Raw genomic sequence first — 17500 nt, 5'->3', positions numbered from 1 at the left:
ACAGACATTGAGACGAAGGGTGCAAAAACACAGACATTGAGACGAAGGGTGCAAAAACACAGACACTGAGACGAAGGGTACAAAAACACAGACATTGAGACGAAGGGTGCAAAAACACAGACACTGAGACGAAGGGTGCAAAAACACAGACACTGAGACGAAAGGTGCAAAAACACAGACATTGAGACGAAGGGTGCAAAAACACAGACACTGAGACGAAGGGTGCAAAAACACAGACATTGAGACGAAGGGTGCAAAAACAGAGACATTGAGACGAAGGAGGCAACAGTGGCACCGCTACGTAACTCGGAATCAGAACTTTATTTCTCTGAGAGAGAGGGAGAGAGAGAGAGGGGGGGGGTGGAAACAGAGAGAAAAGGAGAGAGAGAGAGAAAGCGAGAAAAAGAAAGAGAGAGAGAGAGATAGAGATAGAGGGGGAGGCAGAGAGAGAGAGAGAGAGAGAGAGAGAGAGAGAGAGAGAGAGAGAGAGAGAGAGAGAGAGAGAGAGAGAGAGAGAGAGAGAGAGAGAGAGAGAGAGAGAGAGAGAGAGAAGGGGGAAGGGGAGCGAGTTGTTTTCAAGCTGTATTCAAGAATACTCAACAACTGCCTGTGTCATACTGCACATAAGTTGTAATGTTATAGAAATGTTACGTGCACACTTAATTGTCCACACCATCATGTTGAAAGTAAAGTAGAGTACAAGGTTTTAAACCACAAGATGTGCAACATACCGAGCTTAGTGATAGACACAACAAGGACAAGAAGCAAAGAGCACTTCCCTTTATCTTCCTTTTAACTTCCCTTTAACTTCCCTTTAACTTCTCTTTTACTTCTCTTTAAACTCCCTTTTTGTTTCTTTAAACTCCCGTTAACTTCCATTTAAACTCCCTTTAACTTCCCTTTAAACTCCCTTTAAATTTACTTTAACTTCCCTTTAACTTCCCTGTAACTTCTCTTTAAACTCCCTTTACTTCCCTTTAACTTCCCTTTAACTTCCATTTAAACTCCTTTTAACTCCTTTTAAACTCCCTTTACACTCCCTGTAACTTTCCTTTAACTTCCCTTTAAACTCCCTTTAAACTACATTTCAACTCCCTTTAAACCCCTTTAACTTCCCTTTAAACTCCCGTTAACTTCCCTTTAAACTCCCTTTTAAACTCGCTTTAACTTCCCTTAAAACTCCCTTAAAACTCCCTTTGACGTCCCTTTAAACTCCCTTTAACTTCCCTTTAAACTCCCTTTAAAATCTATTTAACTTCCCTTTAAAATCCCTTTGACTTCCCTTTAAAGTTCCTTTAACTTCCCTTTAAACTCCCTTTAACTTCCCTTTAACTTCCCTTTAAACTCCCTTTAACTTCCCGTTAAACTCCCTTTAACTTCCCTTTAAACTCACTTTGACTTCCCTTTAAACTCCCTTTAACTTCCCTTTAAACTCACTTTGACTTCCCTGTAAACCCCCTTTAACTTCCCTTTAAACTCACTTTGACTTCCCTTTAAACTCCCTTTAACTTCCCTTTAAACTCACTTTGACTTCCCTTTAAACTCAATTAAATTCCCTTTAAATTCCCTTTAAACTACTTTTAAACTCTATTCAACTTCCATTTAAACTTCATTTAAATTCCCTTTAAACTCCCTTTAACTTCCCTTTAAACTCCCTTCAACTTCCCTTTAAACTCCCTTTAACTTCCCTTTAAACTCCCTTTAAACCCCAACTTAGTTCTCCAGAATACAAATAAAACAATGATTATAGACATGACCCAAAGATCGTATTCAACTTAAATTCACTTTAACCCTTCAATAATATTTTTTTTAAGGTCAATAACTGTCGTAAGGTTAAAGAAGTGCACACGAGATGAGCAGTCTCATAGGTTTACCATCGTGTTTTGTGACTGGTTCTCCTGGAAGTCAAGAAAACGAAAGAAAATAAACACATGTAGTTTAAATAATAACCAATCACACAGAACCCAAACTGTGACGCGAGTTAACGTCACACAGTTTAGCACACCACTTCAATCATTATTCCCCCCACCCCCTCCCACACTCACGCTTTGTGACGCATTGTAAAAGTGATGACCGATTATAATGTCTGTACGGTTGCCACATGAATCTCCCTTCTAAACAGCAAGAAGTAGGAACAGCGAACAACACTTGTTCTTCGTGACGTGCAGTACGGTTACCACATGGGTCTCCTTTCTAAACAGCAAGAAGTAGGAACAGCGAACAACACTTGTTCTTCGTGACGTGAAGTACGGTTACCACATGAATGTCCCTTCTAAACAGCAAGAAGTAGGAACAGCGAACAACAATTGTTCTTCGTGACGTGCAGTACGGTTACCACATCGGTCTCCCTCCTAAACAGCAAGAAGTAGGAACAGCGAACAACACTTGTTCTTCGTGACGTGCAGTACGGTTACCACATGGGTCTCCTTTCTAAACAGCAAGAAGTAGGAACAGCGAACAACACTTGTTCTTCGTGACGTGAAGTACGGTTACCACGTACATGGGTCTCCCTCCTAAACAGCAAGAAGTAGGAACAGCGAACAACACTTGTTCTTCGTGACGTGCAGTACGATTACCACATGGGTCTCCCTCCTAAACAGCAAGAAGTAGGAACAGCGAACAACACTTGTTCTTCGTGACGTGCAGTATGTCACGATCGGGTGACAGAGACCAAGAAAGTGTCACTCAGTGGAGTGCCTGTTCTTGGTCGATTATGATAGAAAGCGCCTGTACGTGATATTGGGCTACAGCAGAGTTTGCTGACAGTGCTCAATGAACACGGAGGGTTTGCTGCGCACGAGTTTTACAGTGGAGGTTTCTGCTGTCATAGGGCTGACGGTTTTTCGCTGACAGCGCACACGGGATTTTCAGGGATTGAGTTTCTCGTGTCTTTTTTCTGCTTGGGGAGGCAGAATTGTGTATAGCTGGACTGGTTTTGTGACAAGGTCAGTCACGTGTTATTGGCTAGGTTGTCTGAGAGAGGCACAAGGACGGCGCACTTGACACCCAGCGGCAGAAGGGGAAGGATCTAATACACAGTTTCTAGAGTATGATGGTTTTTCACCGAATATTGTATTCGGCACTCTAGGGGAGCTTCCACTAGTTTTTCCTGTCTCACTGCCAGTACTTTGCTGAGGACAAGTCGTCAACTTTCCTTCGTCGGCGATGGCTTTCGCATAAGGATTCGACAAGGGGTTCTGGAGGTTTTTGGTCACTGTTGACGAACAGAGGCTGTTCCAGGGAGGAAGCGGATTTTTGCTTCCATGAGAGTACAATCATAGGCTTTTGAGGTAATAAATCATTATTTAACGCTGTTGATGAGTCTGTGTTGTGGAATGAAATACTCTCTGTTGTTCTTTCCAGGTTAGCGCATAATTTACTCTCTGTGACGCTAAAATACTAATCTGTATATGGTTTTTGCAGATAAGGAGAGAAGGACGGAAAATGACTGTTTTGTTGTTGTAAAAAGTCCGTTTTGTGCAGGCCCACGTGCTCGATGAGGTATTTAAAGATGACATGTTTTAAGGTGGTGGGTGAGGGGTAGCAGACATGTTTAGTGCACCGATGCTTTCTGTTTGCAGCCTTCGTTTCGTGTTCCTGTAACTGCTGCACGGCTGCCTTTGGCGGGACACTGCTAGCTGCAGACGTTGGAGCTGGGACCTGAGGAAGCTACGCTAACCGGCTAACCAGCAGACCGGCTAACCAGCGAACCGGCTAACCAGCGAACCGGCTAACCAGCAAACCGGCTAACCAGCATACCGGCTAACCAGCATACAGAAAGAAAGCTAAGTGCACCGTGTCTTACGCACCCCGTTGACCACCGTTGTCTTTTCTTATCTGTGATTTCATTGGAGTAGTGACAACGTGGGGTGTGTGACCCCTGCATGAACTAGAGCTTTTCGAACAGAACATTCGCATTTAACTATATTTACACGGGTTCAGCGTGTTACTATAATTTTCTATATACTACTGGCATTTTGTCAGTGAACACTGGTTTTTTTACGTGTTGAGAACGTAAAAGGAACATATTTTGAGTGAAGGCTCGAGGGAGGTGGAGAGTTTATACATAAACAGGCGTCTGAAACTTATACTTTTGTTGACTCTATTTAATTGTATGCCTGCGAGAGTGGATCGTGGTGTGGTTAGTTAATTAGTAGTAATTAACCGGTTCATAATCACCTTAAGTGATATATTGAAACGTGACACAGTACGGTTACCACGTACATGGGTCTCCCTTCTAAACAGCAAGAAGTAGGAACAGCGAACAACAATTGTTCTTCGTGACGTGCAGGGTCAGTCTTGTGAAGCCACGACAGCCTCGCGGAATGCTTAAATGCACACTCCTTCCCGTCTCAGATCGGGAAACATTCGATAAGAATGTCCTTCCATTTGATCACATACACAAAATTAACAACCTGGATGCTCCCTATGCGCAGTGGGAATTGTTGTTACGTAAAAGTCAAAAGTAACTTTTCAAAAAATTAATTCATCAAAAAATGTCAAGTCACAATGATTGAAGATGGGTGCAAATCTCCAACAGATACAACACAACACAACACAACACAACACAACACGACACGTCGACACGACACGACACGACACAACACAACACAACACAACACGACACGACACAACACAACACAACACGTCATAACACAACACAACACAACACAACACAACACAACACAACACGTCACAACACAAAACGTCACAACACAACACAACAAAACACATCACAACACCCAAGTGACCTTCACCTTTAGAGTCCGTGACCTTGACCATGACGGTGTCGATACCCTCCATCTTGGGTTGCTTGGAGGACCGGGTCCACGATGGCCCAGTGGATACCTCGAACATCTTCCCGAACTTTCTCTCCAGCTGCTTCTTCTGTTCCGCTTCCGTCTTCGACTGCGCATGCGCCACTTTCTGCTTCCTTCCGCGCGAATCGGATTGTCGATTGGCTTGCGTTTTGTCGTGAGTGTGTTTGCTTTGTGTGGTTGTGTGTGCCGTGTGTTGTGCTGGTTTGTTGCTACGACTGGTCTGGTTGTTTGAGTCTTGTGGGCTGTGTGCAGACTGTCCGGCCTCTGTGTGCTGCTTGATTGGAGGACTGGGGTCACGTGGTCCGAAGTTCCTTGTGGTGGTGATATATCTGCCTCTCGAGTCTTTCGTCATGGTCGTTGCCTTCCTGGGGCTGTCGCTGTCTGCACCCCGAGTCTGTTCCGACTTGGTGTTTATCTCAGAGGGTGTTGTGTTCACTTCACGCTTCGTCGACTCTACTTCATGTGCAGTCTCTTTTTTCGCCACAGTCTCGTCTAGCTTCGGGTTGACTGTGTTAGAGTTACTTCCCGATTTACCATTGGCTTTATTTGTTGCAGTTTGAGGATCATTTACAGATGGTAATGGCGGGTTGTTGCCAGTTTTGCCGGATATTTGTTTGTTTGTCATTTGTGTTACGGCTTTCGTATCTGATTTATTTGCTGTGGTGGCCGGTTTGTTCTGCCTGTTTTGTGTGTTTCCGTTCGTTTTGGTTTTGTTCTTTGTAGACGTGCGCGTGCCTTTCTCTGTATCTCCCTTGGTTTGTTGGGAACTTGGCTCCTCTTTCACAGTCTGGGTCTTTGTGTGTGGAAGCCCCGCAGCTTGTGCGTTGACAACGTTGTTTTTGGTCGCGCTGTCTCCTGTGTTACTGAGTTGTGTGTGCTTGGCACCCACATCGTCTCTTGTCGTCTTCTCGTCAGCTGCACGAGAGTTGAGCGATGTTTGAACAGGACCGTCCTCGCCGCCCCGTGAACGTTGCACCGTCGTCTTGTGGCCAACACTCGTGTGCCGCTCGGTGGGCGAGGACTTGATGGTGTCCTGTGTGGGAACGGACTTGGTGTCTGCTGCAATGCTGTCGCCCTTCGCTCCTGGCTTGGCTATCTCACCTCGTGTGTCTGTGAGTTTAGCAGAAGCACCGTCACTCACACCCTTCTTGTCTGCTCCCTTTCTGCTGGAGTCTGTCGCCTTGCTGCTCGCCTTTTGTGTGGCGACTTTTGTCTTTGCTTTGGGGTCTTGGGCGGTGGTTTCAGTCGTTTGTTTGTCGCTTTGAAGTCCTCCACTCTTTTTCTCGTCAGCTCTGTTTTTCTGATTTGTTGATTCCCTTTGAGTTGAAGTGTCTTGCATGATGTCTTGAGTTCCGCTCTCTGTGGCGTCGTTCACGTCTAGCTTGGTTTCTTTCCCCGTGTGTCCGGGAGTGTGAGGAGACCTAGTCTGGCTTTCGGGGTCGTCGGTCGTCGTCTCTCTACTAGATTCGTCCCCATACCCCCCGCTCTCTCCCCCCTCCCCCTCCCCCTCCTCCTCATCGTCCCACTCGGCCGGCAGACCATATTGGTCTCGGTCACCTCGCTCGTACTCCAAGACTCGTGACGTCACGTACTGCGTCCGGAAGCGGTGCAGCTGCTCGCGTCTGAACTTCCGGCGCACATAGCTGAGTTGTCGTTTTTGCATCCTCTTGCTCTCCTCCCTCTTTCTCTGATTGCGGCGCTTGTCTTCTGCTTGTAGCTTCAGCTCCTGGTGGGGAGAAAACACATACTTGCAGATAATTATGAATTGTGCCGATAGCTTCAGCTCTTGTTGGGTGAGAAACAAATATGATAGATGATGCGAAAAATCTACGCAGTTACTGGTTTACTCAATGTTCTGGCTTCCTTGTTGCGGAAATGAAAACAAAACGTATGAACAAGAGGTAAGTGCTGGTTCTGTCTGAATCCTATTTCTAGTTGCTGCATTGCATCCTCTTGCACGCCTCACAAAATGACTTTACGCTTTAACTCACAGGTAACCAAGCCCCGGTCTTCCCATTAGTCCTTGAGTTTTATCCTCAACAGCAAGGATATGGCGAATGTTCACAGCTCGTCACCATCAGTTCTGAACGAGGGTATGCATGGCAAATGTTAACAGCTCGTCACCATCAGTTCTGAACGAGGGTATGCATGGCAAATGTTAACAGTGCATGCTTGGCTCCGTGTGAGTCACGAAATACTTCAACAAAACAAGCAAGACAGTCTACACGTACGAATATTGAAACTTACATGGTGTGCGTGTGTGATTATAAATGATGACAAGTATTGTTTACCTGCAGCTGCGCGTCAGTGAGGCGTTTGAAGAAGCACTCTTTGCGCTGTCGGCGGTACGCGTCACAGCCGTACACGTTCTGCAGGTGTAGGTACGTCTTGGCCTCGTTCCGGGTCAGCACGTACTCCTGGCCACGTGACACACGAGGTATAAGACATCAGACAAAAGATACGGGGTGACCCCAACAAAGGCGACCCACAATCATGCTAATAACTTCTACATCCGTTGACCAAATGACTTCTTATTTGGTGTACATTAACTTCAGTTTATGCATGACTAGTGTATAAACTCTCCAGGTCAAAATTAATGGTCTGACTTTTGTGCTCTCTCAACAGAAAAACCCACAAAGAAACACACACACACACACACACACACACACACACACACACACACACACACACACACACACACCCACGCATATGGACCCTATCCCCCAAACACTAAATGTTACTCTCCGCTTCTATAAATTGAGTGAAAATGGCACTTGAGATCGCACCTCCTTCTCTTTGCGCTCCTCCCCCTCCCTCCTGTCGCCCTTGGAGGACCCCTTGGTTGTGGGTCTGCCGGGGTCTCCACTGCTGGGGTCTCTCCTGCTGGGGTCTCCCCATTCTCCGAGATCTTCGTCGCGCAGTTCTCTCTTGGAGCGGCCCGTGTAGGTCTTGTACACCTGGTCTGTTGACGTCAGTTCCGGCACGTGCGTCAGTTCCGCTTCGTAGCGTTTCCATGACGTCACGGTCGGCTGACGGTGGTGTGGCTGCGCCTTGACGAAGCGGTTGTTCCAGGCAGGCTTGCGTCGCTTGGTGTGCGGTGAGCTGTGACCGCTGTCCTCTGTGACGTCAGTGTGGTCGGTGACGTCAGTGTCTGGACGGTTTTGCTCGCGTCCGTCTTCTGGTGTGACGAAGCTGAAAAAATCTTAATTGTTACAATCAGCCCACTCTTTTGTCTGGGTGGCACATATTGTACAGTGTGGAAGTGTTGGGATCAGAAAGAAATCCTTCAAACAATTAATCTTAAAGGAAACGACGACGAATACACACCCACCATCCCACGCACAGAGACTGATCGAAAAGAAAAGTAGTTGGTACAGACTCTCAGACAGCTGAACAAGAGCAAACGTCCACTCACCCCCCCCCCCCCCCCCCCCACGGTCACTCTTCTTTTTCTTTCAATTGTACTTTGTGCTTAATTGCATGGTTTGTCTTTCTTTACTTTCATCCTATTTGTTTTCTTTCTTTCTTCACTTTTTTCTCGTGTGTGTGTGTGTGTGTGTGTGTGTGTGTGTGTGTTTATAAGTGTTTGTGTGTGTGTGTGTGTTTATAAGTGTTTGTGTGTGTGTGTGTGTGTGTGTTAAAGTACAAAACACAACACAAACCGTATGGTTAGTTTCTCCTTATCTTCTCTCCTCCTCTCCTTGTCTTTTTGCTGAGTTTTCAACACTGAATTTGATGACGTTTCTTTTTTCTGCGTGCTGTTTTCTGGTCGAATATTCTCCTTGTCGCGCAGTTTTGCGTGAAAAGCGAACTCTTGTTTGTTCTGCTGGTGCCCTCCCTTTGCGCGAGTCCGGTCGGGTGATGTCCCTTGCTTTTTGTGGTCAGATGTGACATCCGGGGACTTGTCACGTGACTTATCCTCCGGGACGCCATGTCTTGGAGAAGTTTTGGGGCTAAAATGATGAAAAATCGTCAAAGTGTCATGTTGACATATTCACTTTTTTTAATTAAAAAAAACCCTTTAATTTTATCAAACTGATTATGATGAAAGAACACTTCTAAGGCTGAATTTCAAAACACTCACTTACGAACAGTTGGACTGACTGACTGACTGACTGACTGAATAATTGACTGACTGACTGACTGTCTGGTTGACTGACTGACTGTCTGATTGACTGAATAACTGTCTGATTGACTGACTGATTGACTTACTGAATAAATGACTGACTGACTGACTGTCTGATTGACTGACTGACTGTCTGATTGACTGAATAACTGTCTGATTGACTGTCTGATTGACTGACTGACTGGCTGTCTCATTGTCTAATTGTGACCCTCCACCACGAAATGAGTCGCATGTCACCTTTGCATGATTTTCATATGTTTACATTTTTCTAAAGAGTTTTTTATGCTCTATCCAGTGGTGAAAACCGTTTTAGAAAAGAGCAAAAACTGTTTGAGTTATAAGTCTGTGACTAAGGTGACCCTCACACTGTTACCAGACACTCCCCGGACTTATATTAAGCCTAGCGCAGAACCGCGCGAGGTGACATGCGACTCATTTCGTGGTGGAGGGTCACAATTGTCTGACTGATTAACTGATTGACTAATTGTCTGTTTGACTGATTGACTGACTGACTGACTGATAGACTAACTGACTGACTGTCTGACTGACTAATTGACTGACTGTCTGATATGACTGACTGTCTGACTGACTAATTGACTGACTGTCTGATATGACTGACTGACTGATTGACTGACTGACTGACTAACTGACTGACTGACTGACTGACTGACTGACTGACTGACTGACTGACTGACTGTCCGACTAATTGACTGACTGTCTGACTGTCAGATTGACTGACGGACTGACTAATTGACTGACTGACTGACTGACTGACTGACTAATTGACTGACTGTCTGACTGACTGATTGACTAATTGACTGACTGACTGACTGACTGAATGATTGACTAATTGACTGACTGACTGACTGACTGACTGACTGATTGACTGACTGATTGACTAATTGACTGACTGACTGTTTGACTAATTGACTGACTGTCTGACTGACTGATTGACTGACGGACTGACTGACTGACTAAACAACCAACCAACTAACTAACTAACTAACTGGTTGTGGTGACTCTTACCTTGTGTTGACGTCCAAATGGTTCTCCGCACGGACCTGCGCCCAGTTGGAAGCGAACTTGTTGGATCTGTGCACACAGCGTTGGCATCACGTAATAGTTAACACCCATATAACTTTAAGAGGCAAATCCAGACTCGGAGAGAGCGACAGACAGACAGACATGCAGACAGACTGACAGAAAATCTCTAGCACTCATGTCACGTGCACGCGAACACGCAAGCACACTTCAATACAAAGACTAAGAAACGTACACAGACACACAGACACAGACACAGACACACACACACACACACACACACACACACACACACACACACACACACACACACTGTTAATTCCGGGATCATAGGGCATTTTCAAGCAAACAGAAACAAGGTGAAGCCGATCAAAGCACAATCACTGTGCATTGCTTTTCATCGAGTTAATCTGTGTACTGTCAAGTTTGGCAACTCACTTCTGTTGATTGGCCTCTTGGTCCCTTGTGCTGATTCCAGCAAAATCTGAAAAACAGTACGACATCATATTAGTCATCAGATAACACACACACACACACACACACACACACACACACACACACACACACACATATACACACACACGCACACACAGACACACATACAAATATTACAAATACCCAAACTACAAACCCAGCTAGCACAGTTTGTTTACGAATGTTTCAAAAAACGGTGATGTTTTCTTTTACTACAGTTTCTTTGTTAATTAATTATGTGCCTTATAAACTGTGTGTTTCATGGCAATAAAGATTATTCTATTCTATTCTATTCTATTCTATTCTATTCTATTCTATTCACACACACACACAACTCACTGGTAGTAACAACATGAGTTGTGTCCCCTGTCTGACCCCGTGACCTGGCCATCAAGTTGTTTATCTGGGGGAGGGGCCCCCCGGGGGGCTGGCTGTGTGTGCGGTGTTTGCGTGACGGGGCGGACAGAGCGTGGCGGTGCCTGGCCTCGCCTGCACGTGGAACACACAACACTTAACGCTCCACCCTCACCTGGGTCAACGGTTAGAAACTCGTGCCATATTTGACTGGTTTAGGAAGTGACAAAAATGTATGACCAAAACGGGAATTGTTATGTGTCCTACTGACACCCTTGAGGAAACTGAATTGTGCTCACGGCACGTTTTAAACGTGAAGATCGTAAATACATATCAAGAGGAAGACATTTACACGCCCTTTGGATACATACTTTTAATTAAGCTGAGTAAATAAATGTGTTGTTTTCGAAAATGGATGCTTAAGATCTACGCGTTTTACACACATCACACTTTTTACACCCCCGGTATAGGGGTGTGTATAGGATTCGCTCGATGTGTTTGTTTGTGTGTTTGTGTGCGCATATAGATCTCAAGAATGAACGGACCGATCGTCACCAAACTTGGTGAACAGGTTCTATACATTCCTGAGACGGTCCTTACAAAAATTGGGACCAGTCAAACACACGGTTAGGGAGTTATTGGTGGATTAAGATTCTACAAGGACTTATAGAGGGACATATTAATGGTCAAAGGGAAATAATCTTCTCAGTTGGTGGCAGTGAGAATGGTAAGGACGGGGGTGTTTTTCCTACCTCGGAATTTCTTGTTTTTCTTATGTTTGAGTGAATCAAATGACGTTTTTGTACCATATGGTTTGCCTTTATGCCAGTTTTTTGTTGTTTAAAGAAGCTTTTGGGGGGGAAACAGACTTGCAGTCAAGCAAACATTATCACGACAAGGAACTTTTGATTGAGATAAGACTATCTTATCTTCTATCTAACGTGGTTTCATTTGATTTAAGAGTGCACGGCGAGGACTACCCCATACAAACAACGGTTCGCTTGACACAGTCTCTTGTAGTCTGATAATCTTATCCTCTTGCTCTCTGTCATTACCGTTTACTTGCTTGACACAAAATAGTACGATGCTCAACATCCCAAAGTGTAATCCAAACACAAATATGTAGCTAACCTCCTTCATGTGTAGGCTACAAACGCTTGAGACAACCTTCTACACTGTACATAACTCTCTAGCTTACCTCTTTCGTGTGTAGGCTAAACACTTTTCAAATAGCTCTCGTATATAATCTCTGGCTAACCTTCTTCACACATGGACTACACACTTTTGGGATAACCCTCGTAGTACAATCCTCCTGCACACATTGTTACAGTACAACCCTCCCACAGAAATGGTTTCGGCGGTCAGCCTTCGTCACCCACCTCTCGGTCTGCTGCTGGGCAGAGACTGCTGACGTCGGCCTGTGACGTGTTCTGCTCTCACGCCATGCGCGTCACTGTGGTAGTACGTCAGCCGCTCTTGCGTCACTGGGTCTGATGTCACGAGGTACCCGTTGTGTCTGGCCGCGGGAAGCGACTGCGCTGCGGGACGTTCGGGGGACCTCTCCATTCGGCGGTTGTCTGCCCCTTTCGCTGGGTTGCTCACCCTGAAACAGAGATCATCTTTGTAGGCATAATTGTGTTCTTTCCCTAACGTGGTTCTTAATTACTGTCGCTGGTGCTTTTACTCTTGTTGTTGTGCTGCTGGTGGTGGCTGCAGGCAATGTTTTTTTGGTTTTTTTTGTTTGTTTGTTTGTTTGTTTGCTTGTTTGTTTGTTTGTGTGTCTGAGGGATGGTCGAAGCGAAAGAGTGGACAAGTCCAAGCATGACAAAACAACCAAACGGGAGAGACAGTGCAGGGAAGGTAGACACTGGCAAGTATACCTCCCTCCCCTCCTTTAGAAAACCTCTCTTGGTTCAGGAACTCAAATGAACTGCACTTATATGAGCTGGACTGAACTTAACTCAACTGAACTGAACTGAATAGCTTGTTCGTCTTTTCATAGCCGAGTAAATCGATTGAGTCTGTACGGGTGATACTGGCAACGTTTCCTTGCTCTTGGCAAACATCAACATAGAACCCTGGACGCCGGTGTATTACGAAATGTGTACTCCGATTACACCTGTCGTTCGAGAAAAGAGCTCCCCAAGAAACGAAAAAATGACTCCCTCCACGAAATTTGTACTCCCCAATTTGTTACTCTCACACACACACACACACGCACACACACACACACACACACACACACACACACACACACACACACACACACACACACACACACACACTCAAGTACCATGTTGGAAGTCGAGCAGTAGCGGACTTAGACAGACGCGAGTGTTTGTCAAACGCTCCTAGAGACAGAATGGTCACTGGACTCGGCAGCATGGTCACTTAATTATCTTCAATCATCACGTCGTTCTACTTGATAATTATATAAACTTATAAAACTTCACTGGGTGACCAATTCTGCCAAAACACTGACTGCAAAAAGTCGTTACAATAGATAATCATGATTTTCGAGAACATTGGACTTAATATATAAATCGAGTTTAATCAACCAAAGGAAATGCACGTGAACAGGCACTGTAAGCTTTTTATCGCCGAAAAGTTTTGTCAAATCTTTTTCTCAAGACACGCATACTGAACCGTGTCGGATATAATCCCTCTGCTGGCCATCAACACTTGACCCCAACCAGCGGCATCAGCTACAGTAACCACAGCTGCTGTCACTGCAATTGGGACGTTACAAAGCAACGACTGCGGTCACACCCAGCTAACGGAGTACACTTCAAACACTGAAAACAGTTTAGAAAGAGCGAGAAAGAAGCAGCTCTAATCGCCACCCAGCTACTCCACAACCATCACACGGAACTGAAGGAAGCATAACAGTTTGTACCGCTCAACCCGCTCCCTTTCCTAGCGAGCGTCACGAAGCCTAACTCAAGTTATCAATCAAGTATCAGACAAGAAACATCGCTAAAAGCCCAACCACTCCTAGCACCGCAAAGCTCTGGATACCAAGCCGGTCTGAGAATGAACACAGCGGGTACACAAGTAGCGTGAGCATCGTCCCCACTGTGACGTGTCGCTTGCCAGAACGTCATCAATGATGCATTGTTCACACGGCCCGTGAGGAGTCTCCCCCCTGTGATCAATCATTCAGACTGCAGGCAATGCTCCAAGAGCCGTGACCCAGCCAACATTCACCGTTCACACCGCCACAGACTGTCATTTCACTCTGCCAGGTCATGATCGCGGATTGACACCCGGCCAAAGCCACATAGACGAACCCCGGAAATAACTAGGCCTATGTGGTGTTTCTATGGTTGTGAGAGAGATAACTCTGTGGTGTTTGTATGGGTTGTGAGAGAGATAACTCTGTGGTGTTTGTATGGGTTGTGAGAGATAACTCTGTGGTGTTTGTATGGTTGTGAGAGAGATAACTCTGTGGTGTTTGTATGGTTGTGATAGAGATAACTCTGTGGTGTTCGTATGGTTGTGAGAGATAACTCTGTGGTGTTTGTATGGTTATGAGAGAGATAACAACGTTCTCCACCACTCTTTTGCCGACGACTCTCAACTTCACAACAGCTCTTCCCCTGACCAGTCTGAATCTCTTCTTTCCTCTATCTCTGACACTATCACTGACGTGCAGAATTGGATGACAGAAAACAAACTTCAGCTCAATTGCAACAAAACTGAAGCTATCCTAATAGGCACTACATCCAAACTCTCCAAAGCCACCTCCGACTCTCTTCAACTCTCTGACTCTTCTGTCCCTCTGTCTTCTGCTGTCAAAAACCTCGGAGTCACTCTAGACAACACCCTTTCCATGAAACAACACATCTCTTCTGTCTCTCGCACCTGCTACTTCCAACTCCGCCGCATCGCCACTATCCGCAAATACCTCACCACAGATGCTACCGCCAAACTGGTCACTTCCACCATTCTCTCACGTCTTGACTATTGTAACTCTCTCTTGGCGGGTCTTCCCTCTTCTTCTATCTCTCGTCTCCAACGCATTCAAAATAGCTCTGCCCGTCTTGTCCTACGAAAGAAAAAGAGAGATCATATCACCCCCCTCCTAAATCAGCTCCACTGGTTGCCCGTTCCTGCCCGTATCACCTACAAAATCAACACTCTCACCTACAAATGCCTCCATGGTCTCGCCCCTGCCTATCTCTCCGACTCTCTTTCTCTCTATGTCCCTTCACGAACACTCAGATCATCTGCCGACTCCCTCAAGCTCAACATCCCCCACACCAAACTCAAAACAGCAGGTCAACGCTCATTTTCTTTCCAAGCACCTAGCCAATGGAACACACTACCTCTCCCCCTCCGCCAACAACAGTCCCTCGAATCATTCAAATCTGCACTCAAGACATTCCTTTTTTCCAAATAATCCATGCATTCTACACTGCCCACCCCATCCCACCCTGAATAACTGTACATATTTTAATGTTTGATGGTGTGTGTGTGTGCTAGTGACTTTAAGTCTCCGTGTGTGTGAACGAGTGTATGTGCGCCTTGAGTCGCCTGTTGGTGAGATATGTGCGCGTTATAAATATTCGTATTATTATTATTATAACTCTGTGGTGTTCGTATGGTTGTGAGAGAGTTGTTTCCCTTGGAAACATCGAGGCAAGCTTGTGCACGTGACATGATGGGCCAATCATTAGCGAGCGGCGAGTCTCGATCCACAGCGTTCTCTTCCACAACCTTGACCAAGCCGACAGAGTTAATTCCGAACATCGTCCTTTGTAGACCCCACGGAGCGCACGTCAGTCCCCTAAAGGGGCCGTTAGTTTATACATGTAGTTTATACAGGTGTCACAGTCGTCACGTGCAGTGCACAGTCGGTTACTTGTTGGTGTGTGTGACATAATATGTAAGGATTCGCCTGATCACTATTATGGCACGCCAGTATTATCATGTTTTCAGTTTCAAAGTATACGGCAGGTTGACGTGTATTTCTGCTACGTCGAAAGATCAGTCAATGGATGTGACAGACAATATTACAGTGGCCCCATTTTCTTTTTTCATTTGACATGCAGGTCTCCTTGTCACGATTTAGTGACATGGATTGAGAAAGGAACACTTTGTGGGGTGCCTTTCTCAAATTGTAATGAAAAGCGCCTGTGCTTTTGGGGCGACGGGCTGTTTAGCTGACCGAGCATAGCTGAGCACGGGGATTTCGCTTTGCATGGGTTCCACGTGGGCGATTTTGCTGCCAGGGCAAAATCGGCTGTGACTGAACTGGATATGTGACACGCGGAGTCACGTGATATTTTCAAGGTTGTTTTGTAAGGACATGAAACGACACACTTGAACGTCAGCAGCAAGAGAGGAGGGTCGGTGTCTTCGTCCTAAGAGTTTGATGGGTTTCAACACGTTAGATACGTCACTTTATATCAACGTGCCGTTCTGCTAGTACAGTAGGGCTTATAGGAACTTCAAGAAGAGACCACCTTTCGCGGTTTGCATGTTTGGCTGACGACGAGGCGTCAGGTTTCTTGGCTGAGCGGGGGAGAAATTCCAACGCATGAAGTAAATTCAGCACAAGAGGTGGTGTGACAGGAAAGTCGTCGACGAGACGATAGCCATACAAAGGAAGCGGATTCGCTTAAAGGAGAGCTACCTACTTAGGCTGTTGAGGTAATAAATCGTTATTTAACGGTGTTGACGAGTCTGTGTTTGTGGAATGAAATACTCTCTGTTGTTCTTTCCAGGTTAGCGCATAATTTGCTCTTTGTGACGCTAAAATAATAATCTGTATATGGTTTTTGCAGATATGGAGAAAAGGAAGGAAAATAGCTGATTTTTTGTTGTAAAAGTTCGTTTGTGCAGGCCCACGTGCTCTATGAAATATAGAAGGGTGACATGTTTAAAGGTGGCGGGTGAAGGGTTGCGTGGAATGTTTAGTGCACCGATGCTTTTTGTTGCAGCCTACTTTCTTACCTACCTACCTATGTCGGCGGTGTTGCGGGTATGCGGTAGCCGGGACTTCGGTATGCTGTAACTTGGTGTTCTGGTGGATTGCTGTCGCTGTTGTTGTCCCACCATTCTACATTTCTTACCATTTATGGTAACTACGGGGAGGACCTTCAGCGACTGAGTGAGGCGCCTGATATCTCCACTATTCCCTGCTTCGTTCAACGCCAACCGGCACTACAGTCAACGGAGCAGTTGTGGAGATAGACTATTCACGGGTCGCCCACTCAGTGGCAAAAAGCTAAGTGTGCCATGTCATTGCACCCTGTATACCACCTAGTCATCTTTTATATTTATGATTTCATTTGAGTGGTGACAACGTGGGGTGTGTGACACCTGCATAACCAGCGCTTTTGCATAACCGGCTATATTTCCTATCTATACATGGGATCAGCGTGTTATTATCATTTTCTAAACTTTAACTGGCATTTTGTCAGTGACCCTTTTTTTACGTTTTGAACGTAAAAACATCTTTTGGAGTGAAGTCTCGAGGGAGGTGGCGAGTTAGTATATAAACAGGCGTCTGAAACTTATACTTTCGTTGATTCTATCTATTTGTACGACTGCGAGAGTGGATCCTGGTGTGGTTAGTTAGTTAGCAGTAACTAACCGTTCATAATCACCTTTTGTGATATATTGAAACGTGACATTCCTCATGTTGCAATAATGTGTGTGTGTGTGTGTGTGTGTGTGT

The 17500-nt window shown here is 45.5% G+C and overlaps 1 protein-coding gene across 1 annotated transcript in view; it reads right to left on the bottom strand.

The window, feature by feature from the left end:
• Nucleotides 1-17500, bottom strand: part of LOC138981375 (uncharacterized) — a 59428-nt gene that overhangs the window by 3285 nt on the left and 38643 nt on the right. Inside the window, exons 2-10 of the mRNA XM_070354266.1 lie at nucleotides 12195-12418; nucleotides 10801-10950; nucleotides 10426-10471; nucleotides 9973-10038; nucleotides 8483-8773; nucleotides 7607-8012; nucleotides 7112-7237; nucleotides 4758-6546; nucleotides 1875-1898 (exon numbers count right to left, since the gene is read on the bottom strand). Coding sequence (XP_070210367.1) covers nucleotides 1875-1898; nucleotides 4758-6546; nucleotides 7112-7237; nucleotides 7607-8012; nucleotides 8483-8773; nucleotides 9973-10038; nucleotides 10426-10471; nucleotides 10801-10950; nucleotides 12195-12418 — 3122 coding nt within the window. The remainder of the gene's footprint in view (nucleotides 1-1874; nucleotides 1899-4757; nucleotides 6547-7111; nucleotides 7238-7606; nucleotides 8013-8482; nucleotides 8774-9972; nucleotides 10039-10425; nucleotides 10472-10800; nucleotides 10951-12194; nucleotides 12419-17500) is intronic.

The sequence above is a fragment of the Littorina saxatilis genome, linkage group LG12 (genome assembly GCF_037325665.1).
Source record: "Littorina saxatilis isolate snail1 linkage group LG12, US_GU_Lsax_2.0, whole genome shotgun sequence".
Taxonomy (NCBI): domain Eukaryota; kingdom Metazoa; phylum Mollusca; class Gastropoda; order Littorinimorpha; family Littorinidae; genus Littorina; species Littorina saxatilis.
The sequence above is the reverse complement of the archived record's forward strand: the minus strand, read 5'-3'. Positions and strand labels throughout refer to the sequence as shown.